At 42.6% G+C, this 25,268-nt stretch overlaps 1 protein-coding gene across 4 annotated transcripts in view; it reads left to right on the top strand.

Annotated features, from left to right (window-relative positions):
• TANC1 (tetratricopeptide repeat, ankyrin repeat and coiled-coil containing 1) overlaps positions 1-25,268 on the top strand; it is a 235,869-nt gene that overhangs the window by 52,522 nt on the left and 158,079 nt on the right. For 3 of the 4 annotated variants that reach the window (XM_081242563.1, XM_081242564.1, XM_081242561.1), the window contains exons 2-3: positions 1,320-1,422; positions 20,832-20,911. In XM_081242563.1, the coding sequence (XP_081098689.1) occupies positions 20,851-20,911 (61 nt within the window). In that variant the 5' untranslated portion in view covers positions 1,320-1,422; positions 20,832-20,850. The remainder of the gene's footprint in view (positions 1-1,319; positions 1,423-20,831; positions 20,912-25,268) is intronic. The other variant, XM_081242562.1, reaches the window with a different exon arrangement.

Genomic DNA, 25,268 nt, shown 5'->3' with positions numbered 1-25,268 from the left:
GAACATGAGGTGAGATTTGACAGAGGGTGACCACCTGGGCCGTGTAGGTTTCTCCTCTGCGTTCTCCTTGAAGGAGATCTCAGCTGTCCTGAAGTGGGGGGGAGACTGGACCTGTGCCCTGCCTCGGTCCCTGGTTTCCTCCCAGAGAAAAGCTCCCGTGCTCCGTTCTTACCTTTGAAGTCGCAGTGGGTAAGGGGGGTATGTCTTGTAGAGCTTATCAAACAGACTTAAAAGGGAGAAAAGGCCTCCACCCGTACTTTGCATGCACAAACCTATTACACTCCGGTGCCCGGCCAAGGTGGTTTTGTTGGCCCCAACGTGACTACACACGATCCGTCCTCTTTGGCAGTGAAGCCCGGCAGCATTGCTGCAAGGGGATTGACTTGAGCCAGAGCCTGGTTGTCGGTGTGTTTGAGCATAGATCGCACCCTTGAAAAAACATCTTCCAGTACCAGAGTAGCAGTAAAAAAGAATATTTCCCAAGGAAATGGACTCCGAGTCAGTCATGGAGAACCTCTTGTTGGAATCCTTCAATGAACAAACATGCATTGACATCTGCCTCTACTTGTGATTACAGCAGGAGGGTGATGTAGGGGACGGCAGGGAAGACCAGCCCTTGAGAAATGGGGAGGAGGGGAGGTCAAGCAGCAGGAAGCAACTGCTAGAATGCAGGTACCCTCAAGGTGCTTTGCATGCAGAGGAAGGATTGGCGAGGTTCCATGGGGGTGGGGTGGGCAGGCAGGTGATACTTGAGCTGTGCCTGGAGGATGACTCATCTCCAGAGTGGGGGAGGGGTTTCAGGATGAGGGACTGGGGAGAGCAAAGGTGTGAGATTGGACGGCGTGTTCGGAAACGATGAGTCGTATAGAGAGCTGGGACCTGTGAAGAGTGAGGTAGGAAATACGGGAAGAAAATGTCCTGGAGAACTTGAGCGCCCTGAGTGTTTTAGAGAGGTTCTTGGCTCGATATCTCAAACCTTTGAAACATTTGTGCGTTGGGCTGTAAACCCATTAGCATCACTTAAAGAGAAAACCCGAGATAGAGAAGGTAGTCCGGACACTGCAGTACCTTGCTCAAGACAAGGGGCTTCCAGTCAGTGTCCCTGGTCACTTGGACAGAGGGTATCAGGAGAAGGAATGCGTTTTCTTGATTTGCCAGCCCCTCACCCTGTTTTTTTCCCCTGTTAAGAGTATGTAGATGCTGACAGCTCGATCCTCTCCATGACTGCTTTGTCTGGAGTCCTGGTTGTAGCTGGTTTTATAAACTCTGTGCTTCTTGCTTCGGAGGATGGGTATGCTGACCGGTTTTCTTTTTTGCAGTTCTCTTCCCAGCTTTCTGTGGTCACAGAGGAACTTTCTGGGTGCCCCCCGAGTAAGACAGCGTCTCTCTGTTGCCAGCAAGTAGAGTCTGGGGTGAAGCGAGGTGAGTGAGACCCAGGGAGAATGCGTGCTCTGACAGACCAAGTTTCCCAAGATATGTTACTTTCTGAACAATTTTGAGGCCTTTGAAAGTGAACTGGGATTTTTTTTTTTTTTTTTTTTTGCGGTACGCGGGCCTCTCACAGCTCTGGCCTCTCCCGTTGCGGAGCACAGGCTCCGGACGCGCAGGCTCCGCGGCCATGGCTCACGGGCCCAGCCGCTCCGCGGCATGTGGGATCTTCCCGGACCGGGGCACAAACCCGTATCCCCTGCATCGGCAGGCGGACTCTCAACCACTGCGCCACCAGGGAAGCCCTGAACTGGGATTATATTCAAAGAAATTTAAGAATAATTTTTTAAAAATTCATGACTTAATTACGATGTTAAAGCAGTCATTATTAATAATAGGGATGCCTTGATTCATTCTTTTAAAACTTTGCTGGCTTTTTTTTGGTGCCCGTTTCAGGGTTTTTTGGTCTCTGTGGTGCCTAGCACAGTGCTTTTCTACTAAAAACATTTAATATATGTTGTGTGACTGGCTTAATGTCTTACAGTTTGCAAACAAAGAAGTAGAACTGATAAACATTTTCAGACTTTTAATAATGTCAGACTGGCTGTCAATTTTTTTGCTATTTTTTAAATTGAGATGTAGTTGGCATGTTACACTATTAGTTTCAGGTGTACAACGTAACGAGTCAATAGATGAATATATTGTGATGTCTATTCTTTATCATGTCATTTTCCTGTTCCCCAATCCCCATGAAAAACTTTTCAAGTTTAATTACAAACCTCCCTTTAGTAACCGAGACCAATAAGGGAATGTTTTCACCTGCCTTACCCAGCTGCTCCTCCCAGGTTCTGTTTTTTTTTGCGGTACGCGGGCCTCTCACTGCTGTGGCCTCTCCCGTTGCGGAGCACAGGCTCCGGACGCGCAGGCTCAGCAGCCATGGCTCACGGGCCTAGCTGCTCCGCGGCATGTGAGATCCTCCCGGACCGGGGCATGAACCTGTGTCCCCTGCATCGCAGGCAGACTCTCAACCACTGTGCCACCACGGAAACCCCCCCCCAGGTTGGTTTTTTAGGGCCACACCAGTTACAGTGGCTTGGGTTCCATCTCCCATCTGCTCTACATACTGTTTTTTTTTTTTTTTTTTATAAATTTATTTATTTTTGGCTGCGTTGGGTCTTCGTTGCTGCACACGGGCTTTCTCTTGTTGCAGCGAGCGGGGGCTACTCTTCGTTGCCATGAGCGGGCTTCTCATTGTGGAGGCTTCTCTTGTTGCAGAGCACATGCTCTAGGCGCACGGGCTTCAGTAGTTGTGGCACACGGGCCCAGTAGCTGTGGCTCATGGGCTCTAGAGCGCAGGCTCAGTAGTTGTGGCCCACGGCTTAGTTGTTCCCCAGCATGTGGGATCTTCCCGGACCAGAGCTCAAACCCGTGTCCCCTGAATTGGCAGGCGCGGGTTCTTAACCACCAGGGAAGCCCATCTACATACTATCTTGTTAACCTCTTCCAAGTGTGTCCTTCCCCTCCTGGGCCTTAGGAACTTTAAGCAAGTTGGTAAACTTCTCCTGTACTACGGTTTTCCTGTACTGCAGTCTTACATGTAAATTGTGAAACAAAAATACCTACTACAAGGGGTTTGGTGAGGCTGGAGGCTCCTGTGATGGTTAAGCGTTTTGTTCTGTTTCTCCTTTTTTGTTTGTATTCCCTATCTGCAGTGTGGAGCATATTGTAGGACTCAAATATTCCCTCTTTCCTTTAAGGAGAGAGAGAATTGGCTGAGCACGGAGTCTTTAATCCCATCCTAAGTACGCACAGCTTGGAGGGCTGTTGTTATCCATGCTCAGATGCTTACAGTTGAGGCTGTGGAGTAGGAATCCCCAGGAGGTCCAGGATGGAACATTGAAGGCTCTGCCCTGGATCTGTTTTCTGTGGGTGCTGGAAATGCTCCTCCCTAGGAGATGGGGTCAAGGTTAAAGCTGCTTCCAAACCTCTGAGTGTTCTTGAGACATCCATGTAATGTGCAGGTGCACTCTGCCATCTGTCCAGCATGGCTTGCTCGCAGGATTTCATATTCTGCGCTCACCCCTCCTGCTGTGCCTTGCTCGTCCATGAAGAGCACAGTGGCCAATTGCCCCCCACCTCAACTTTGTGGGAATCCTGCCAAAAGGTAAAAGCTTCTCAACAGGAGCATGGCAGGGGAGTACACATCATAATCTCATGTGAGGTTTTAAAGATTAGGGCACCAGAACTCACCCTAGGTCTGCTGAACTGGAATTTGGGGGATGGGGAGGGCGTCCCTGCTATCTGTGTGTGTGTGTGTTTTAAGAAGCTCCTCAAGAGGTGATGATGTGTAATTTCTTGAAAGATATTTGTATGTGGAGTAGACTTGAAGAAAAAAAAAAAACCTCTTTCTGAGCCTGAGCAGGTGTTTGGGGGCATTATTTTTGAACTCTGCTAACTAGTTTTACCAGTTTATACTGCCAAGCCGAGCAGTCCCTTGCATCGTAGAACCATTTTATAACTTTTATTTAAAATTGCATAGGACAGCACTTTCTACGGCTGTAAGTATACAAGGAATGAGGAAAATGACATTGAAGAACAATTTACTAAATTTAACGAGAGTTTAGGCTTATTTAGAAATCCAGGTGGGAATCTGCTTAAATGGAATTTTTACCACTGTATGCAGGGATTTGCATATTGAAACCAAAGCCTTTCCGACTTACGGTAACACATTTTTCAAAATGTTGAAATAGCAATTTATATGCATTGCCCTAAGAGAGTTATTGGACAGGAAATTTATCTAGTAAGTTAGACATCTTTTCCTCCTCCAGTTTTTGGGTGGTAGAGAATTTAAGCTAATTTTTCTTTTCTCTTTCCCTGGGGACCAGCTTCAAGGAAATAGGAGCTTAATAGCAAAGATCATGTTAAATGGCTTTTGTGGTTTTTAACTATGTCTCTTTTGCAAATTTCCCTTTCTCTGGAGAAAAAAAACTTCGCAATCTGTTGTTGTTTGAGGTTTTAATAATTTGATGGGTTTGGAGAACGATGCGTGTCTTTTGAAATCAAAGAATCTTACCATTTAGGGAGAGACCTTACAGATGATCTGCCATCTGGTTTCCATCACCTCAACTTTATAGAAACTGCTCCTAAGGTCACAAATGGCCTCTAATAGGACTCGTGACATGACTTTTCTGTAGCACTTGATATATTGATCACTCCTCATTTGAAACTTTCTCCTTTGGGTTCCTTTGCATTTTTCCTACTTTTCTCCTTTCGTTTCTTCCTAGGTCCTACTCTTCCTGCTGTTAAATGTTCATGTTCCCTGGGCTTGCATCCTTGGTGGTTTGCTTTTAGTCTGCTCAGCCTCTTTGGGGAACTTCAATATTCCTGTGGCTTTAGCCACCACCCACATGTTAATGACCCCCAAGTCTTTCTCTGAGTTTACCCTTGTCTTAAACAATCTTTTGGACAGTTCTACTTGGATGACTCATATGTACTTTTAACTTGAGCTATCCAAACTGAACTCATTTTCTTCCTAATTATTGCCTGCTTTCCACTCTCCGCCTCCCAAAGTTCCCTCACCCCCGTGCTTCTGTCTGCTTTTCCCACTTTGGTCATTGGCACTATTCAAGCCAGAAATGTGTGACTCATCCTTCACCCTCCCTCACTCAGTCAGCTCCATATCGTAATTGGCAATTAAGTTCTATCTTTTTTTTTTTTTTTTTTTTTTTTTTTTTGCTGTACGCGGGCCTCTCACTGTTGTGGCTTCTCCCGTTGCGGAGCACAGGCTCCGGACGCGCAGGCTCAGCGGCCATGGCTCACGGGCCCAGCCGCTCCGCGGCATGTGGGATCCTCCCGGACTGGGGCACGAACCCGTGTCCCCTGCATCGGCAGGCGGACTCTCAACCACTGCGCCACCAGGGAAGCCCAAGTTCTATTATTTTACTATCCCAAATAAGAAAGGAAAAGGCCATTCCAGTGACATTTAATTGGGCTTTAAAAGTTGTAGTTCGGCTGTATAAGCAGATATAATAACGTGAGACAGTCATGACCATTTATGTCGTATACATTTCTTGCTAGGCAGAGTCCTAGGTACTTGTCATGGTGTTTCTAATTCTTACAGTTATTCTGTAGTATGTCATCTCTGTTACAAAGGAGGATTCTAAGGTTTAGAGAGTTTAAGTTACAGACCCAGGATCACAGGGTAGGTAAAGCATGGTGGGTTAGGATTGGGGGATTTTAACCCTATGGATTGGTCTGTCTGCCTCCAAAGCCTTTACCGTCATGTCACTCTGTCTTGTTATGTTCCCATGATGCCACAGATTTAGATTTCTAGTGAGGAGGTTGACTGTTGAAGGCAGGAACTGGGTCTTACTCAAATTTCTGTGTCACTGTGTGTGTGTGTGTGCTTTTTTTTTTTTTTTTTTTTTTTACATAGTAGGTGATAAACACAAGACTCTTAAATGGCAAAACCATGGTCTATGTCTTCTGTGGCTTCATCTGGGTTCAATCCCTTGTTTTCCTATTAGCTGGGCAGCCTGAGATGAGGCCGGTAGGGTCATGCTGCTTATTACCCTTGCAGGGTTTTTATGGGAAAGTGCTTTAAAATTCAGGGACAATTTTGAGAAGTTCTGTTTAATTGTGGAAGTTGATAGTTGGCCAGCCCAGATGAGCCTCTTTTTTTGGTTTTAAATAACAGCATGTGAAAATATAAACTCTTCTGGACCTCTGATCGTGCTGATTGAATCATTTGTGTGCTTGCAGTAATAAAGGCAGAAAAGTCCCTTCCACGTAAAAACCTTGTTAATGAGAATAGTATATATAGATCTGATTTTTGCCCTTAGGTCTGAATATAACTTTTGGAACAGCTGAGGATATAATCTGTGAAACCAGATAGTACATGTTTAGGTCTAGGCAAGTGAATTAAAGCAGAGTCTACTGAAGTTTTTTCTTCTGTTTGATTGATCTTAGGAGGATGGACTTCAAGAAGTGCTGTACCAAAACAATCCCTAAATCCTGGCACAGACGGTTCTGCATTTTGTTTCCTCATAGCTCTCCTTTTGCCCTGTCCTGAGAAGGAAATGCTCTTTGTTTTCCGTCATAATTCTCCCTGTTCCATCATATTTTGGTAACAAGGTCCTCTGAGGAGAGGGTCCCCTTTAGTGAAGGTTTAATGGTTTCTTAATTCCACGGTGACAAATTGGTTTTATATATCCTGTCTTTAGGCCCCATGCTGTGCAATAGAGACTGGTCTTGTACATCATTTAATTTCGGGATCCAAGGCTTAGGGTGCCAAAAGTGAGGGTCTAGTGTTCTTCAAGAGAAGAAATGGAGTGCCGTGTTTAGAGGGAAGGCGTGGCCTGGGCAGGCTACGAAGTTTCTCTGACTCTCACTTTCTTTATCCCCTCCTTTCATCAAAGAGGACAATTATAGTCCCTACCTCCTCCTTGCTGTGAGGACTAAACCAGACACTTCACAGTGGAAAACGTAACGGTGCCTGCTACTGGGTGCGTTTGTGTCCCCACCTCTGCTGTTATTTTTATGGTGGTTTGTTGGATTCGTGGAGTAAAGGTCTTCTGTTTGTTACAGATTCACAGTATTGATAAGAGATAATTGTAAAAAGTCATAACGTAAGTCTGAGTTGGAGATGAATGGCTTTGTGGTTTTCAGTGAGTTATCAGTACATTGAAATATGGGCTTTATTAGGTTTGTGAGAAGGAATAAGGGAATTGGCTTGGGAAGTTGGACTACATAAAGACAAGGGCCAGGTATTTATTATTTTATATCCAGCTCTGTTGCAGACTCGCATATTTTTCTGTACCGGAAAGATGTTTCAGTGAGACCATGACAACTTAGTACATGTGTGCAACATCTTCATTTTATCTAGAACAGCTTCACATCTACTGTCTGTAATTCAGTCATTCAAGAAACATGTGTTCCACTGGGTTCTAATTGGGCTGTTTTTCCTTTAAGAAGGCATTGGGACCACACACACATACTTAGGAAATAACTTTGTAACTGTGTTCATGTAGTGTGTATAAGGAACCTTTCCAGTTTGGAGACTGTAGTTTCTGCAACTCAGCCCCTCACCCCCCAGCTTGAAAGGAGAGTGATCTCTGTGTATATGTATGTGCATGTGTGGTTTCCATGCCACTTCACAATACCGATTTTGTTCCTTAGGTCTGAGATATGTTTCATACTTGTGTGTATGTGTTGAGAGGTGGTGACAGAATCCATGGTCAAAGGTTTCACTGCAGAGTTAAAGGGCCTTAATTGAACCTGTCACTGTGTTTTAGAGAAAAAAAAATCTCATGTTCATACCTGGCATGTCACATAACTTCAAGTGTAAAGCTTGAACTTCATAGGTTTGATTCAAGTTTTATCTGACTTCTAAAAATAACATTTATAATCTCCATGCGTAGGAATTGTGTAATTCAGAACTTAGTCGATGTGTTTTTTGCTGTTGGGTTGGGGTTGAATGCCTCCAGCTTAGCTCAGAGCTACCATCCCAGCTCTTCTGGAAACTGCACAAGGCTTTCATCTTTCTGGGAAGTGTGGCTGGCGCCACAGCTGGAACGGTGAGCCCGATTTAGGTAATTTTATTAGTCTAGAAAAAGTATTACACTTTTGCAGCTGTTGTTGTAGGTCCCTAATCATGGAAACAAAAACCGTCTCGGTTACCCAGGATCCATGAGAAATTGGCAGTGGCCCAGTGTAAGTCCATGTATTTTGGACTCTGAATTATATTTATCTTCATAGGGCATCCCCTGTGAAGGCATGCAGCTGGGGAATGACCTGACTGTATGAAGCAGAGAGGGCAGAAGAGGCCAAGCCTTGGGTACCAGTTTCACTAGGAAGCCTGATCCAGTTAACTGGAAGACTATACTTGCTAGACCTTAAATACCTTTTAAAAGGGTAAGAAGAGCATCCATGAAAACAATAAAACCGATGTAAAACACACTTGTCACCCTGGCTTTCCCGGTTTTGAATATTGTCTCACGCTGTAAATTTCTACAGCGCTCTCTCTTGCAATGCCAGGTTTGCTATTGTGAGTGAGTTAGTAATTTGGTGGTGATGGACTTCCTTGTTAAATAGAACTTTTACAGACTACTCTGTAAACTAATCATGGAACTTGGCATTTAAATGTTAAGAGTGGTGCATATGTGGAATACCCAGTCCTGCTAATGTGTGCCAATTAGTAAGTTACCATTTAATTTCCTGAATTTCAGTTGTTCCATGAGTGGTATAAAACTGAGCTACTTTTTCTCTAGAAACTCCTGGGCTATTAGCAGAGCTTTTGGCAAGTCTGAGTAATTGTTCCTTTGGGTCTGACTCTGATTCTCTGGGTCACGGTCCCTAACTCTTAGGGTCATTGGATGCACATCAGAGGATCTGTGAATGTGGGTGAGTGGGTGAAGAAAAAAAGTACATTTTTATTTTCACTATCCTCTAGCCAAAATGTGTTTTTTTTCCTCCAATCATGAAAGGGGCCCATAAACCATGTACTGTCAGCACCTGTGGCATTGCCACTTAGAAATTACAAACTTTTGTATCACATTGTGGGAGATAGTTTAAGCTATCAGTTATGCCTACCACTGCTCAGAAAACTACAGTAGCTCTTAGACCTGCTCTTGTGTCATGTTATTTATGCATTAAGAAGCACACATTACTATTTTCACAGATTGCTTTCTAAATATTTTGATGTCTGTTTCAGTATAATTGATTTTCTTTGTAATCGCATTTTCTATGTCAAAATCACCCAGGAACATTCTGATTGGAGGGTCTAGATTGCTGAAGCAGCCCATGGCACTTAAAAGGTCACATGCTCCTGCCTTGGATGGCACCCTTGTATTATCTTTCCTATCTTCCTTTGAGACTGGATTTGTGAACATTTAAAAAAACCCCACAAAACTCTACATGTTTGGCCTTTATTTCCTAGCATGAGTTGTCTTTGACTTTTATTATCTAGAGCTCTGGTATTCCCCCATTTTGGGGCTGTTGGAATGGATTAAAAAATAAAGCCACCACCCGTTCCCATGTGATCTTTCTCATGGGCCCCTGTGGCAGTCACACTGGGAGACTGCTTACTGCAGCCAAATGTTTATGGCCCAGAATGGTTTCCCTTACAAATTTCAGATAAGAGCACAGTGATCCATGTGTTGAGATATTTGCTTTAGCTGTGGGAAGAGATGATCCTGTGTGGCTTGTATGAATTTGATTCAGCTCTCCACTGCATTAGCACTGCAGGCATTCCCTAATTTATTTTAGAACTTGATGTCCAAGGTTAAGACCATCTTACATTTATTGGACTGTGTAAAACAGCCCAGAGAAGGAAAGCTTGGGCACCAGGCCATTCCTTGCCCCAGCCCATCACCTTTTATTAAGCTTCATACAATTCATTCTAGTGAGAAATGGGCAGGTTTTTTTTTTGTTGTTGTTGTTTTGAGCTCCCCTCTTGAATAACGTAGTTCCAAATTTCCGGGTAAGTGTTAGGAATAGGGGAAGCATTCCCCATGTGACACAGAGGTCTCTGCCCCCAAATAATCTTCCTCGTTGGCAGTATGGCCCACCTCCGTGTTCTCCCCCTATGAGCTCATGAATTGAAGAGTGTGCTCTTTTTGTTGCATGTATTTTGTTGTGTGATGCCTCCAGATCATATACATTGACAACACTAGTTTGAAGTAACTCTGATAAGATGGATGCCTAGTAACTCTGAGGGAGTGGACAGGAGGTGTCTTTCAACAGAGGTAGATTCTCTTTTTCAAGATAGATTGAGGCATGGGATGCCTCTCTAGGGGTGGCGGGGGGTTGTGTGTGTGTGTGCACGCGTGTATGTGTGGCCAAAGATGATTTTTCCCCCTGTTTGACGGTTTTGTCTGTTTTAATACCTCACCAGGCCCCTGGGAGCTCGTCTCTCATTTTTATCCAAAAAAGTAGGCATAGGATAGGGACTTCATGGTCAGGCTCTGGAGCGAAACTGCTTGGATGGGCCCCCATGAGCTACGTGACCCTGGGCAAGTCCCAGCCTCTCTGTGCCTTCACAGAATGGAGACATTAATAGTACCCTCCCCAGAGGGCGGTTGTGAGGATTAAATGACTGTGTATGTGTGTGTGTGTGTGTGTGTGTGTGTATATATATATATATATATACATACATACATATGTGTGTGTGTATATATATAAAAGTAAAGTGCTTAGAGCAGGGCCTGGAATATAATTAGTGTTAAATACATGTTGCTGGCTGCACATCAGAATCACCTGGAGGAGTTAAAAAAAAAAAAAAAAACTACATGGGTATTGAAAACTCCCAACTTAATGAAATCAGGGCCTGGGGAGGTTAAAACCTTGTTCAGAGCATCATAGCAAGTCACTGACAGAAGTGGAGGAGGGATTTTGACGTCTTGTACTCTGGGGCTTTAAGAGAAAGATCCACCTGTCAGCTCCGTAAGCAAGAAATCTTTGTGTAATGAATAGCTGCCTTTCACAGGGCATCTTTGAAGTTGTCTGACCTTTTTCACTTTGAGGCCAGTTGCAGTGCAATTTTAAAAATTTAATTTCTTTAGATTTATGATACCAGGCTTCGTTCAGCTGGCACTGACTGATTGAGTACCTTTACACTTCTTGAAAAATGGACTTTCTGACATGTCTTCAAGGTCTCTTCTCCTTTCATACTAAAGGCTTATCATCAACCCATGCCATAGACTCCTCAGAGGAGTTCCTTTTTCATCTGTGGTGATGGTTTATCAGCTACTGTGATTACAGTGGCCCTATGAACAAGAAATAAATCTTCCCCCTTACAGTGAGAGCACCTACAGGTGGAAGAGACTTGATATTGTCCTGTCAAATGGTAAAGGGAGCAGTGTTCCTGTTAGACAGATGAGCCCGTGAAAGGTGAAATAACTTGCCCAAGGTCATTTTGTTAATGTAATGCCTCCTACCTTTACTCGGGGACCTGTAATTGTCACACATCAAGAAGGTGGTCAGGTTCACAGCTCTGTTGTGTGATACAAGTGGAAAACTTAACAGGAAGGAGGAGGGAAAAGAAAAGAGGATGTAATCAGAGAGGGTGGTTGTTAGGGAGCTAACCGCCATATGAGGCTTGGGACTGGGGTCTCCAGTTGCTCTAAACCTTCCACAGGGGAGCATCCTGTGATCCTGGTCACATCCTGCACGGAGCTGTGTGAGAAAGGATGGGACCACGTGCAAAGTCTGTGGTTCACATTCAAACCCTAGGTGGTTCTCTACGGGCTTTTGGCCTCATGGCTGCTGTGGCTCAGCATTGGCTTTCTCCCGGCTCTCCTCAGCTGGATCCATAACATCGGTACTTTCACCCTCATACAAAAGCCACTTTGTCCTTTAGACTTGTATTCTGTGCTCTCCTGGTCACCTCCCTGTCCCACCTTCCCTCAGTTCATTGAGGACTTTGGAGGCAGCAGGTCAGAGCCTGAGCTTTCAAGTCAGACGTGGGTTCAAGTCCCAGCTTCACCTTTACAAATTGTGTAACCTTGGGAAAGGTGTTAATCCCTCTAAGCCTTTGCTTCCTTATTAATAAAGAGGAATCAGTGAAACTGTCCCATAGTTTTTTTTTTTTTTTAAGGATAAAATGAGATTACATATGAATGTAAAGCTCTTCCACTTACCTGATACACAGTAAACACTTAGTAAATAATAGCTGTTAGGGTGGTGGTTGATATCCCTAATCCTGTCTCTGTTGCCGCAGGAAGCATCTGAATGGCCCTTCCCCAGACCGAGAATCAAGTGCCTTGACTTGTTTGCTTCCAACCTTCACTTGAGGACATTCCACTTCAGCAAACCATGCTGTTGGCCATCATGTGGGCTCTAACATTGTCTGGAATTGTTCCACATCCAAAGATTTAAAATTAAGAAGCCCAGACAGCCTTTTTCAGCTTCCTCATTGACTTAGTCTGACTGTATTTGCTCTTTGATCTGTTTGAGACACCATGCCTGTTCTCTCTGGTGGTCCTTCCTCTCAGGCCTCCACTTGCTTCCTGTCCAGCCTTGATTCCATGGCACGCCACTCTGAGCACTCTTGTACGAGCACCCTTACCAATCTTGTTGCGCCTGTGCTGCAAACACCCGATTACTGATCAAGCCTCTTGTCCTCCGGATGGTTCTTTCTTGGGGCTGAGCATCAGAGGTTGGAGTTGCCCACTTTCATCATTTGGTGCTGTGTCTTGCTCTGCAGCCTTGGTTGGGCAATCAAAACTGTTCAGCTGTCCTTCTCATCTTGTGCTTGCCTTTCTCTCCTCTACAAGGGCTATTCTGAACCTTCTCTGCTCCTCTCATACCTTAGTTTTACTTTATAGAGAAAATGGAGGCATGGACTTGTAGCTTCCTGCCCATGTTTGTTGACAGTGTTGTCTTCCTCCTCCGTCATATTATACTTTGTGCTCCTCTTTGGTTGGCACAGAGTTGATACTCAGGAATGTGTGTAGAATGAAAAACCTGCAATTGCTAGCCCAATGCTTATTCCTTAATTGGGAAATTGGGTTGTAACCCTGTCTCGGCCACTTGCTGGCTCAGGAGAGTCAGGACAAGTTCCTCCAATGCTCAGGGCCTTGCATTTTTTTTATTTTTATTTTTATTTTAAATTGATTGATTGATTGATTGCTGCATTGGGTCTTTGCAGCGTGCAGGCTTTAGTTGCGGCGAGCGGGGGCTACTCTGTTGTGGTGCACGGGCTTCTTATTGCAGTGGCTTCTCTTGTGGAGTGTAGGCTCTAGGTGCGCGGGCTTCAGTGGTTGTGGCTCGTGGGCTTGGTAGTTGTGGCTCGCGGGCTCTAGAGCGCAGGCTCAGTAGTTGTGGCGCACGGACTTCGTTGCTCTGCGGCATGTGAGACTTCCTGGACCGGGGCTCGAACCTGTGTCCCCTGCATTGGCAGGCGGATTCTTAACCACTGCACCACCAGGGAAGTCCCATGGGCCTTTCATTTTAAATGAGGATGTTACATTTACTTAAATTTATTAGGCTGGCGGTGTGTTTTGAGGTACAGTTATTTCTTTTGAGAATTATAGCTGGAAAAATTATGTTCCTCCCCGGTGTATCCATTTATATTGAAGTGAGAAAGCATACTGTGCTTGCTGGTGAAACGGAGCAAGGTCTGGCCGTCCAGAGTCCCACAGACTAGTGGAGGAAGCAGGTGGGTGAGCAATTAAAATAAGACCCAGAAGGCTTCTAAGAGGAAGCTTTGGAGGTGGGTTTTGAAGTGGGCTTGTGAAGTGTCTGCTTTCTCTAATAGATTAAGTATCTGTGACTGTCTAGATGGTGGTGGTGATGGTAATAATGTCACAGTTATTTTGTCCTCTAGTTAGGTAGTGTCTTGCTGTTAGGTTGAGAGGTGGGTGCTTGGCTGGGGAACGTCCGGGTGAAGACAGCTTCTGGATGAGCAGGGGCTTTCTGCAAGACTGGTGCTCAATCTTGCTCCAGAGCCATTGGCCTGGGAGGCATGATTATTGCCAGGAAAGCTGCCCTTGGTTATTTCCTTATGAGCCCTTCCTGGTTTGAGGCAGAATGTATTGCTTTCAGGTTTTGGCTTTTCTGTTATTATATTTATCCCTTCTGTATGCATATTCGAAATGCCAAAATATAACCTGCCGGCACCTGGTGCTTCTGAAGGCCTGATAACAGAACAGGTCCTGCTATGGAGATGTGCTGTTCGCCGTGTATAAGTCAGATAACTTTGGCCATAAACTTGGAAATTAGTACTTGGTATCAGAAGAATTCTTACATTATTAGTCCAAATCCCTTGTGGGAGAGAATTGATTTTGATTTCCCCTCCATAACAACCCTGCTATTCTTTCATTTAAGGAGATTTATTTAGCGTTTGTTGCATGTAAGGTACTTTTTTAGGTGCCATGGGGGATTTGTAGAGTTCAACATTTTTTACTGTGATTTTGATTGATAACCATCTGTAAGTACAAAGTGGGATGTGGAATTAAAGATACCTTTTGACTATCATGGCCTGGGAAGGCTTTATGGATGAGATAGTGTTCAAAGTTGAATGGAACAAATCCCTTCACAATCTAGAAAAATGGCTCTTGTAGCCAGAAGCAGGTAGCTTCTTGATATTTTCTTCCAAAAGTGAAATTTCTTTTTTGCCAAGTGTTATCAAAATGAAAACTTCTTTAAACAAACTTGTATATAGTAATTTAGGAGAGTCAGATTTGTAAGGACACTGTTCTCAAAACAACTTGTATATCTTTCTACAGAGTATTTTAAATATGGGTTGAAAATTATTTCAATCTAATAGGGAATTTCCACTTAATCTTGTGCATCAGAACTTAAACATTTGAGTTGAAACTTCATGCCCAGAACTCTTTTACATTCATATTACTTGTGACTGTAAATTTACTTTGCTTTTAATAACTTAGGCAAAAAGACGTCAGGTTTGAGTATAAGACAGACCTAACTCTAAAGAAAAGAATAGCAGAATTTAGAGGTACAATTTGTAGAATGGCTTTGAATAAAGAGGACCAAATGGTTGGGTCTATGTGTCTTAGGGGATAAATCACAGCCGAATGATGTCCTGTTTCCCAGCTCTGCATGTTAAGCAATACCAAGGGCCGCTTTTTTACTTACCACCACAATTGCTTTCTGGTTTCTTGATCAATAACCCCTTCTCCTCCCCCCCAGCTTTCCTGGACGAGGCGTCTGAATCCTAGTGAAGTTTGGTAACTTGTTCCCAGTCACAATGCCAGGACCAGGTCTCCTAATTCCTAGGCTCCTTCTACTACCCTGGGGGAAAAAATGGGAGAGAGACCTCCTAGAATTTCAAGTATTCATCAAAAGTTGTTTTTTCCCCAGCCTCCTGGGATCTTTAAAGGAGTGTCAAGATATGGCTCTTGCTTTCAGGAAGCTTCTAGAAGGCAGTTTTCCGTGAATTTCCAGCAGCAGCCATTGCCCCCTCTAGCAGGGCTTTGTTTCCTTTTGTGGTCTCTGTCCTGCTTTGTTTTCTCTTACTTCCTCTCTACTATATTATTTATTCTGTAGGCTGCTTTAGACAGCACCTCCCCACCCATCACCACCACCCATTTCCTTTCTTTTGATAAACACTAAAGGTTGCCAATGCAAAGGAAAGTTCTAAAGGCAGTACTACAGAAGACATGGCTATGTGTAGGTGAGTCTTAATCTTATTAGGTTGAGACGTTTTTGAGCCCCTAAAATTGAGGATGTTTTTGATGTATCTCTTCTCTTAAATTAAAAAAAAAATTTCTTAATGATCATGTGCATCTTACTTTCCAGTGTTTCACTTGTAGATATTGCTACTCTGCCTTTATTTATTTTGGCAAAAGAAAGCAGACACCTTCTGAGACTGCTTTGCTTTGAGGTCAGATGGATGGTTTGATGCAAGAAGCTCCTTTTAGTGGAGTGAGCACAGAGCGTGTGCTTAGGTGTCCAGGATAACTGGATAATAAGGGTTTATTATCTTGAGATTTTAAGGCTGACTCAGGTGTGGACATGAAGGGACATTATGAAATGCAGCATTTTCCTCTCAAGTATCTCTTGGATTTAACTGTTTTCTTGCATTCCTTGCAAATGAGAATATATAGGAATATTCTTTGTAATTTATAAACTGCTATGAATGTTGGTTAATTGCTTGATTTGGAGGAAATGGCTCATCTGTGTTCATTGCAGCCTTGTTAAATCTGTCAACAAATATTGAGAACAGAGTGTGTGGGAAGGCTGTGTTCCGGCTTCTGTTCCGGCTTCTGTTTGTATCTATTAAAGAATAAACATAGTCCCTGCCCTCAGCTCATGGAGTCGATTTGAAATTTCATAAATAGGTGGTATGGCACTGCAGAAGAGGAAAGTCTTTTTTTTTTTTGTGATAAGCGGGCCTCTCACTGCTGTGGCTTCTCCTGTTGCGGAGCACAGGCTCCGGACGCGCAGGCTCAGCGGCCATGGCTTACGGGCCCAGCCGCTCCGTGGCATGTGGGATCTTCCCGGACCGGGGCACGAACCCGTGTCCCCTGCATCGGCAGGCGGACTCTCAACCACTGCGCCACCAGGGAAGCCCCGGAAGAGGAAAGTTTTAAGGCTGGTGTTATTCTGTGATTTCAGACAAGGTGGTCATGGTTATGATACTGTCATTGCGATTGCAAACTGAAATAGGTTTTTCTCTTATTTTTAAACCATCTCACTGTTTAATCTAGGATAACTTTTGTTATATTTTATATACCCTTGTAATCACTGCAGAATGCTTATTTAACACATAACATGGAGACATTGTGCCTATTTCCAAAGAGTTTATGTGTTAAGGGAGAAATCTAAGAAGTAAAAGTAAGCTCAATAGTTGGTTTAACTTCTGTGGGTTTTGAGAAGAAGAATCTCTGGCATCTATGGCATTTGGGAAACTTAGATGTCGAATGATAGTAGAAAAATAAGGAAATGTAAGTGACTTCAGATCATTGACCTAAAGGTCATGTCATATACTCATATTTTACTTTCTTTGAAATGAACATTATAGGAAATTTTCTCCCATTAGATCATTGCAGTTGTTGTAATCTAGAGGCTGGTCTTTTCTCTCTTCCTCAAAAATATATAAAGAAATGAGAGCTGAAGTTCTCTACTTTTTCAAAGATTTATTTTTATTTATTTTTTATTTTTAAATAGGACTTATTCTTTTTTTAAAAAAATTAATTAATTTAGTTTTGGCTCCATTGGGTCTTCCTTGCTGTGTGCGGTCTTTCTCTAGTAGCAGCGAGCAGGGGCTACTCTTCGTTGCGGTGTGCGGGCTTCTCATTGCGGTGGCTTCTCTTATTGCAGAGCACAGGCTCTAGGCGTGGGCTTCAGTAGTTTCAGCATGCGGGCTCAGTAGTTGTGGCGCACGGGCTTAGTTGCTCCATGGCAAGTGGGATCTTCTTGGACCAGGGCTCAAACCCAGGTCCCCTGCATTGGCAGGCGGATTCCTAACCACTATGCCACCAGGGAAGTGCCATCAAAGATTTATTTTTAAATACTTAAATCCAGCCATATGTTTATACTACTTGTGTGATAGAGGCTAAAGTTTTATGGGGCAGAAATTGAGGGATTCTATTTGGGCAGTATTTATTTGAGTTACACCTGTGCCTTTTGATCTGTAGTATTTAAAGTGAAAAGGGACAGCATTTCTTGTTTTATCCTATTATGCTTGTCCATAAGAACTTCCTTACATGTATGGTCCTCTAATAGGAACTTGATAGCTTCTGTCAGTTTCTTTTTTTGTGTCTGGAAGGCTGGTTTGCATCATTTCTTTGTGGTTCACTTCTGTAGCAGGGCAGTGTTCACCCTTTTTAGGGGAAAATTGTCAGTAGTTGAAGTTGCTACAGGAAGAGAAGTGATGCAGAAGGTGTCATTCAGGGAGAGCCCGCTGGCTGCCCTCATAAGACTGCTTCATGGTGGCATTTGCATTCAAGCATTTACCACTGTCTTCCTTTTGGTACTCAAACTGGAATCAGAAACTTAATATTCTTTATGTCTTAAATAGATGATACTTGGCAAAGTGATTCCCTTAAACAAAGCTCATGAGAGCTCTTGTTTAAAGCCAGAACACTGGTTTATTAATTAATTCCCAGAATCATGTCTCTCAACAAGCTAGACAATTGTGTTGGGTGGACTAGACCAGCACGCTCTCCCCCACTGTTGTTAGGTTAAAAAGCCAAATTAAGAGGCACTGCTCATTGAGAACAGGATTAGAAGAAGGGGAAGTAGTTATGATGCCAGTGTTTAATAGCACTGGGTCCGATAGCCTGATGGGTCTGTTTCCAGAACTGGATGTGGGAGTATGTATTTGTAAGTTCACAGGTACTGTCAGGTGTGCAGATAATCTTCTCTGGACTATACTGCCAGTGTTGGCTCCTCCAGCCTATTACTATAGTTGCTTTTTCTGACCACCTCACTTCAGATGGGCATAGTCTTTAAAGGGTCTGTTGATGAATGTCACGTTCCAGTTACATCTTTCAGGCCATGACTGATTGGGACTTTGCGCGGCTCTACTCTGATCTGTATTAATTTCAGAATTTAACCCACGGGGAGCAGTCTTCTTTTTTTCCCTTTCCAGCTTGTGTGTGTATGGGGGTTCCTTAATTTTTGCACCCAGGTATAATCCGTTAAAGTTTCTCCATGTGCAGTTTGAATATCTTTTAGAGTATGAATTTAAGCTCTTTCCCTTGAGTTACTATTTAGGGAGGAAAACAAGAACTGGGAGAATAACTTACAGTGAATATCTGATAGCCTCTTCACTTGAGACCACTGATGGGGAAGATTTCACTATCCTGAAAACAGCTGAGCTCCCAAAAATAGACATCTAAGGTGTCTGGGATGAGATGCCCAAGTCTGTGTCTGCCAGTCCTTGCCCTGTGGGCTGTGTATGCCAAGTGGCATTGTAGATCTGTTGTGGGTTGGTGGTGACAAGGGTGATTAATCAGGGGCAGCTTCACCGCTCTAGTGGGGCCTGAGCTGTTCAGTGATCCAGGGAAACACGGGGAAAAGTTCCCTAAGGACCTTGGCCAAGCTTTGCTGGCCTGGCTCCATTGATATTTTTCTCTTATTTCTTTAGTATGTAGTCTTTGCTAAATGACAAACCCTGAAGGGTTGGTTGGTTGATTTATTTATTTATTTTTAATTTGGGGAAGAAAATGTCTGTGCTTACCAGGCATCTATTTATTTTTTAACTTTTCCTACCATTTTTTATGCCACAACATTTTGCATTGTTTCCTTCAAGCATGGCTGTCAGGAGAAATTTGTGTTTCCACAGCTCCCCTATGGAAGCACACTGTGGCCCACTTCCAGATTCAGTGTTTGCCCTTTATGTGAAACCCAAGTCTTTTCACAGGGGTCCATTCAAGTAGCATTTTTAAAAAGAATTAGGCTCTAAGCCATGCTCCTTTTGTGTGTAAAGACTTGTTTGTAAGACGATTTAACCCTAATAAGCTTCACTATGGCTTTTTCCAAATTCTGCTTAAGATATTTACTTCCTAGTATCTTTCAGGTTGGTTGGTTTGTTGTTAATTTTTTTGATTGTTTGATTGCTGTTTCCCAAAGCTTTCATTGCTCTAAGCAGAGAGGCCAGCACTGGGGAAGAAGGAGGACCCTTGCTGGGAGTCCTCAGATTTGGATTCTGGCCCTGCTGTTAATTAGCTGGGTGACCCTGGGGCAAGTCAGCCTCCCAGGGTCTCTGTTTCTTCATCGGGAAAACAAAGGGCTTGGAAAAATAAATACAGGCCTGAACCCAATGATAAGAAAGGTCACCTTGTGTGCTTATGTTGTGCATGGCAGCACTTTGGGACCCTTCCTCCCTCTCAGTGGGCTCCACAAAACCTTGGCTCAACTCTGGGGTCAAGCACTTGTGCGGGGCGTTATGCAGAGACCACTGGAAGCCTTGATGCTAACAAGGCAGGTTTTCTACAGAGGAGTCATCCCCTCTTTGTTTTCTTCAGCAGTAAGCTACTTGCTGCCGCCTTCTACCTGCTTCTACTTAGTGCCGTTAACAAGGGTGTGATGGTAACACAACCCACTCAGATTTGTTACTGTTTTGGCGTTGTCTAGCCATCTCATCTGAGTTAGTGGAGGGAAGAGAGAGCTGGAGGAGACTGACTAACTGATGAAATAATGGTCCTTTTGTCTGTCTCTTTGCTGGAGGGGTGGTTTTGTGTTTCATCTTAGGCCTGGGCCATTGTGTTGTTTTTATGTGCTCAGTACAACCCTGCTTAAAAATACAGCTCATTATTTAAAGGATTCAGCCGCAGGCCTGTTCTTCTTACCTCCCCCAACCCCCGCCCAAAAGTCATAACAATATGTGGTAAAAACCATTGCAGTGTGTGCTGTTTGATCAGACACCCCGACATCAGTGTTGAAATGTGTTCCCACTGTATTTATTTTGCAAATGTTTTTAAGGTATGTTTCATTCTGATTAACCTTCTAAAATGTTTTCCTTATGGTTATATAATCAGTAGCACCTGTAAAACATGCCTTTAACCATGTAGCTTTCCTTCTTAACCATTATCTTTTTGATTCTGTCTTAATGTTTTCTTTTGATGAGTGGGGGTTGGGAGACCCACATTCCTATGCCAGATACCTTACAGTAATGTGTCCAGATTTAGCCTCATAACCTTAATTAGATGTGGAATGCTGAGAATGCGCTGTTGTTGTGTTTTTTTTTTAACTTATAACAAGACGATGAACTTCTGATCACTTCATTAAACATTATAAAACACTCCTTGTGTCTTTTAGCATTTTGTTCCCCATGTTAGTTTATTCATAGAAAATTAATGTAAAACTCAAGGTACCTTTATATTATCCTACGTGATCTGTTTGTTTGAAGACAAGTTACCGTTTGTGTCAATATGCAAGTTATGTTCCAATTTATAATACTTAATTCCTCTTCTCTCTCCTCCTTTTCTCTTTAGAAGCGAAAGAGTGTTGAAAATGTTAAAGGCTGTGCTGAAGAAGAGCCGAGAGGGAGGAAAGGGAAGCAAGAAGGAAACAGGTATGTGTCCAGGATTGAGTTGAGCTGAGCAAGCATGGTGGGCGGGAGCCAGCAAGGCACCGCTTCATCCAGGCAGGGCAGATGTTACTGCCTTGGGAATGGGTCAGAGAAGTGATATGGGTTAGAAGAAACAGCAACCTGGAGGCCATGAGAAACTAAATATATTTGTGAGCTTTCTCCTGGGAAGTGACTTTGAAGATTGAGTTTGGGTTCTGAACCAAATGCTTTCCCAGAAGACTTGTAAGGGTCATAATTTTAACAGGTCATTCAGATCCCAAGGCAGAGTTATAGACATTGAGGGAGAGCAGGTGTGTCCAGGAATTTGATTTCTAGAAAGCGCTTTCTCTTTTCCCACGCATGCTTGCATTTTATATGTTTGACCAACTGCTGGCTGACTGGTCCTCATCTTTTGAGTATCAAATTCTCCCCCTAACAGGTGTAGCCACACTCAATGCCAGGCTGCTAGTTTTCATTATGATGAGAGCTACTTCATTTGGCTTGGATTTCATTCCTGTTCGTAGAGTTCTGGTGCATATGTGGTCATTGTGACTCTACACTGCATTCCATGGGATAAGCTACTCTAAGGTTATTTTGGTGACCACTCACCAGAAAAACTACATGTTATCTACCTGTATGGCACATAAAAATCTGTTAGTATGGATCGATTTCCCTGAAATGTGCCATTTCACCGAAACTCATGTTAATCCAGAGTCAGAGAATGGCTGGTTTCTGAGTTATTGTATATTGAATAACACTTCAGTTTTAATTTCTATTAAGGTATAAATAAGTAGGCTGAGTTATAGTTAACTCTTTAATTCAAAAGATCTTGTAATGCCTTGTGGTAATATTGTTATATATGTTGTTTCTGTAAAAGAGTAAGTGGACTTGTAAACTTTTTGGTTATGTGGAACCTTGACAAATTTTCTATTACTAATTTCCCTTTAACCAAACCTGCAAAAAGCAAACTTAACCTTAAAGGTAGAGACTTTGTTGTAAAGTTGCTGATAAGATTCCATTAAAAGCCTCTCATTAATGCCTGGCTAAGCAGATGTAAAGAAAAGAAGAAACCAGTTTTTGATGATAGAAACAGGAGACCATAGTTAGCTCTTAACCTTAGAAAATCAACTCCTAGCTTTGAATAATTAATTAGAATTGCTACTACAGGGAATTTTCAGTTCACATAATTTCTATCCAGGGGACCCTTCACCCTCTGCTGGGTTAAGGCCAAAACATCCTTCTCTTTAGTTCTCGAAAAGCTGTCTTAAAAACAACAACAAAAAATTTTCCCCCAGTTTTGGCTCAACTGACACTCATCCTAGGAACTATGTTATTTGCTTCTTTACATGCCTTTGTAGTTTCCAGGATAAAGTTAGATCCTAAAGCTGTCTGTTGGACTGGAGCTGCCAACCAGTGGGTTATTTTTCTCAGGGCCAGGGTCTCCAAGCCAAAACTCTCTGCTTAGTAATGGAGTCTTTCACAACAGGCTTACCATCCTCTTTGATCCGTGCCAGACTCATGTGAAATTACAGTATGTTAATGATTTTCGGCACCCTGCCTTTCAGATGGGCCAGACAGTGAACATTGTTTGCGTTTGAAACTTTTCCAGTTGTAGAGCATGTTATTTGGGGTTTATTTCCCCCTTTGGTCTTTAAGAGCAACTATTGTGTTTTCTGAATCATTTCTTCATAATAATTCCCACACTTTGGCTTTTCACTAATGCAAACCAACTTGAAAAAGCAATGGGAACATTTCTCATAAAACATCTGTATGGTGTATGCCTTTTTTCTCTTAACTAGAACCTGGTTGTATTCCACTGGGGAACAAAGCAGATGGAATTTTAAATCTTGACGAAGTTATGTCACAAGATGATTGGGGAAAATACTTGGAATTTGACCATTCATGTGTTGAGCTCTGTGCCAGCTCTCATTATATAAGTAAATCACAGCTAAGTTTCGCTGTAAATTAAAGCTGGCTAACCTACTGAGACCGCTGTGAAACTTGGGTAATATCTGCTGCAATATGGAAAAATTTTGCTCTACTGTTTCCAATTAAACCAATCTTTGTTGTAAAGACAAAGGAAAATTCATTTTTATGTACTTGAACTCACAGTCACAGAAATTTAGAAAATATTTGTCTAAAATTTTGAGTTCAGCTTTTCATATCCTTTGTAGATTGTTTTTACAAACAATCTTGAGCTACACTTTTATGTTGAACCTATTTTGAGAATTTGGAACATCACTGAGTTAAACTTAGTATTCTTCAAAAGAAAACAAATTTTTTCATAAGTATTAAAAAGTTTTTATACCCTCAGCTCCTGTCCCTAAAAGAAAATGTCACTTTATTGGTAAAATTTTAGCAGGTATTGAAATTTAAGTTTTATGTATATAAGGATATTTCAAGTATTATGTACAGTGAGATATCAAATTATTGAAAGTTATTGAAAGTCATTGAGTCAACTCTAAAAAGAGCAAAATTACTTTTTTATGGTTTTTTTTTTTATACCTAGGAAATGCTTATAGCTGAGCAAAAAGTATTTTCTGGAGGCTGTAGAATCACACTGGAGAATGCAATATTAAAAACTTTAAAATTTTTTGGGAAACTACATTTACCTTGTTTCCACTAGTCCATCAGTGCAAATGAGTTCTCTTCACCTTGAGTCAGGCCTAAGGGAGCAAAAATCAATATTAAACCATAATGTGGGGAAGGCCAGACGAGGGCATCTATTTTTTCTTTCCCTGCTGTTACGTTAGGACCTTGATCTAAAACAAGCGGATGGGGTGTTATCTTTATTTTGAAGCTCTCTAGAGAGGTCTACAACCTTCCACCATGTGTGTAAATGACCTTTACTATCAGCAAACTTTCCTGTCACTATCATTAAAGTTCCTTAATTTAAAAGTAATTACTGAACTCTTAAGATTTCAGAGTATTGATGTCAAACCTGGACCTAATAAGAGTTTAGAGCAGCATAGGAAATTAATATCTTTTCTGTATAGCAGCACTGTTTAGAAAATGAAAAGGAAAAAAGTCCCATTTTATAATAGAGACAGAAACTTTAAATATCAACCTAAGAAGAAAGGTACAAGCCTTATATTGAAGAAAATAATAAAACTTTGTTGAGGGACTTAAGGGAAGACCTGAATAAATGGAAAGAAATACTGTATTCCTGAATGGGCAAATATATTATTTTAAACTGACTAGCTCTTACAAAATTATCTATACATGCCATTTAATCTCGAATGAAATCCCAACTATTTTCTTTTTTTTTTTTTGAAGATGTTGGGGGTAGGAGTTTATTAATTAATTAATTTTTGCTGTGTTGGGTCTTAGTTCCTGTGCGAGGGTTTTCTCCAGTTGCGGCAAGCGGGGGCCACTCTTCAATCGCGGTGCGCAGGCCTCTCACTATCGCAGCCTCTCTTGTTGCGGAGCACAGGCTCCAGATGCACAGGCTCAGTAGTTGTGGCTCATGGGCCTAGTTGCTCCGCGGCATGTGGGATCCTCCCAGACCAGGGCTCGAACCCATGTCCCCTGCATTAGCAGGCAGATTCTCAACCAGTGCGCCACCAGGGAAGCCCCAACTATTTTCTTTTTAAAGATGTAATTTTTTTTAGAGCCAGTTTTAGGTTCACAGCAAAATTGAGAGGAAGGTGCAGAGATTTTCTATATACCCCATGCCTCCACTCATTCCTAGCGTCCCCATTATCAATGTTCTCCCATCAAGGAGGTATATTTGTTACAACTGTTGAACCTACATTGACACATCATCACCCGCAGACCATAGTTTACATTAGGGGTCACTCTTGGTGTGGGACATCCTGTGGGTTTGCCCAAGTATATAGTGACATGTATTCACCATCATAGTATCATACCGAGTACTTTCACTGCCCTAAAAATCCTGTTTTGTTTTGCTTTTGACATAGTTGGTTTTAAAATTCATCTGGAAGTGAAAATGCTTAAGAATAACCGAGGAGAAATTGAAAGTGTGGGGTAGGTACATCAAAAGGGCTGAGCCTGGTTCCCATTCCTGGGTTCTGGCTGTAGGAGAGGCTGAGCAAGTGTGTATTTGGACTGCTTAGCTTCTCTAGGGCAAGGTGGACTTCATCTCCCACCAAGATGTGCGTTAGGGAGGATTCTCAGTTGTAGACATTTGCAGGTCCTCTCCACTTCAAAAGCTAACCAACACAGATATCTAGTATAGTTCGTTATAATAGTTACTGCTTCCACAGCAAGTACATGGCTTGGCTAGTTTTTTGGACTTCTTTTTCCTTCTGGTCTCCAAGAAATGAAACCTAATTTTATCTAACATCTACGATGTAATCAAATCTCACTGTTGATAGTGGTTTTGTTTTTTTCCTTTTAA

This window comes from Mesoplodon bidens (genome assembly GCF_964165515.1).
Source record: "Mesoplodon bidens genome assembly, chromosome: 8".
Lineage (NCBI taxonomy): Eukaryota > Metazoa > Chordata > Mammalia > Artiodactyla > Ziphiidae > Mesoplodon > Mesoplodon bidens.
This window is presented reverse-complemented; position numbering and strand designations above follow the sequence as displayed.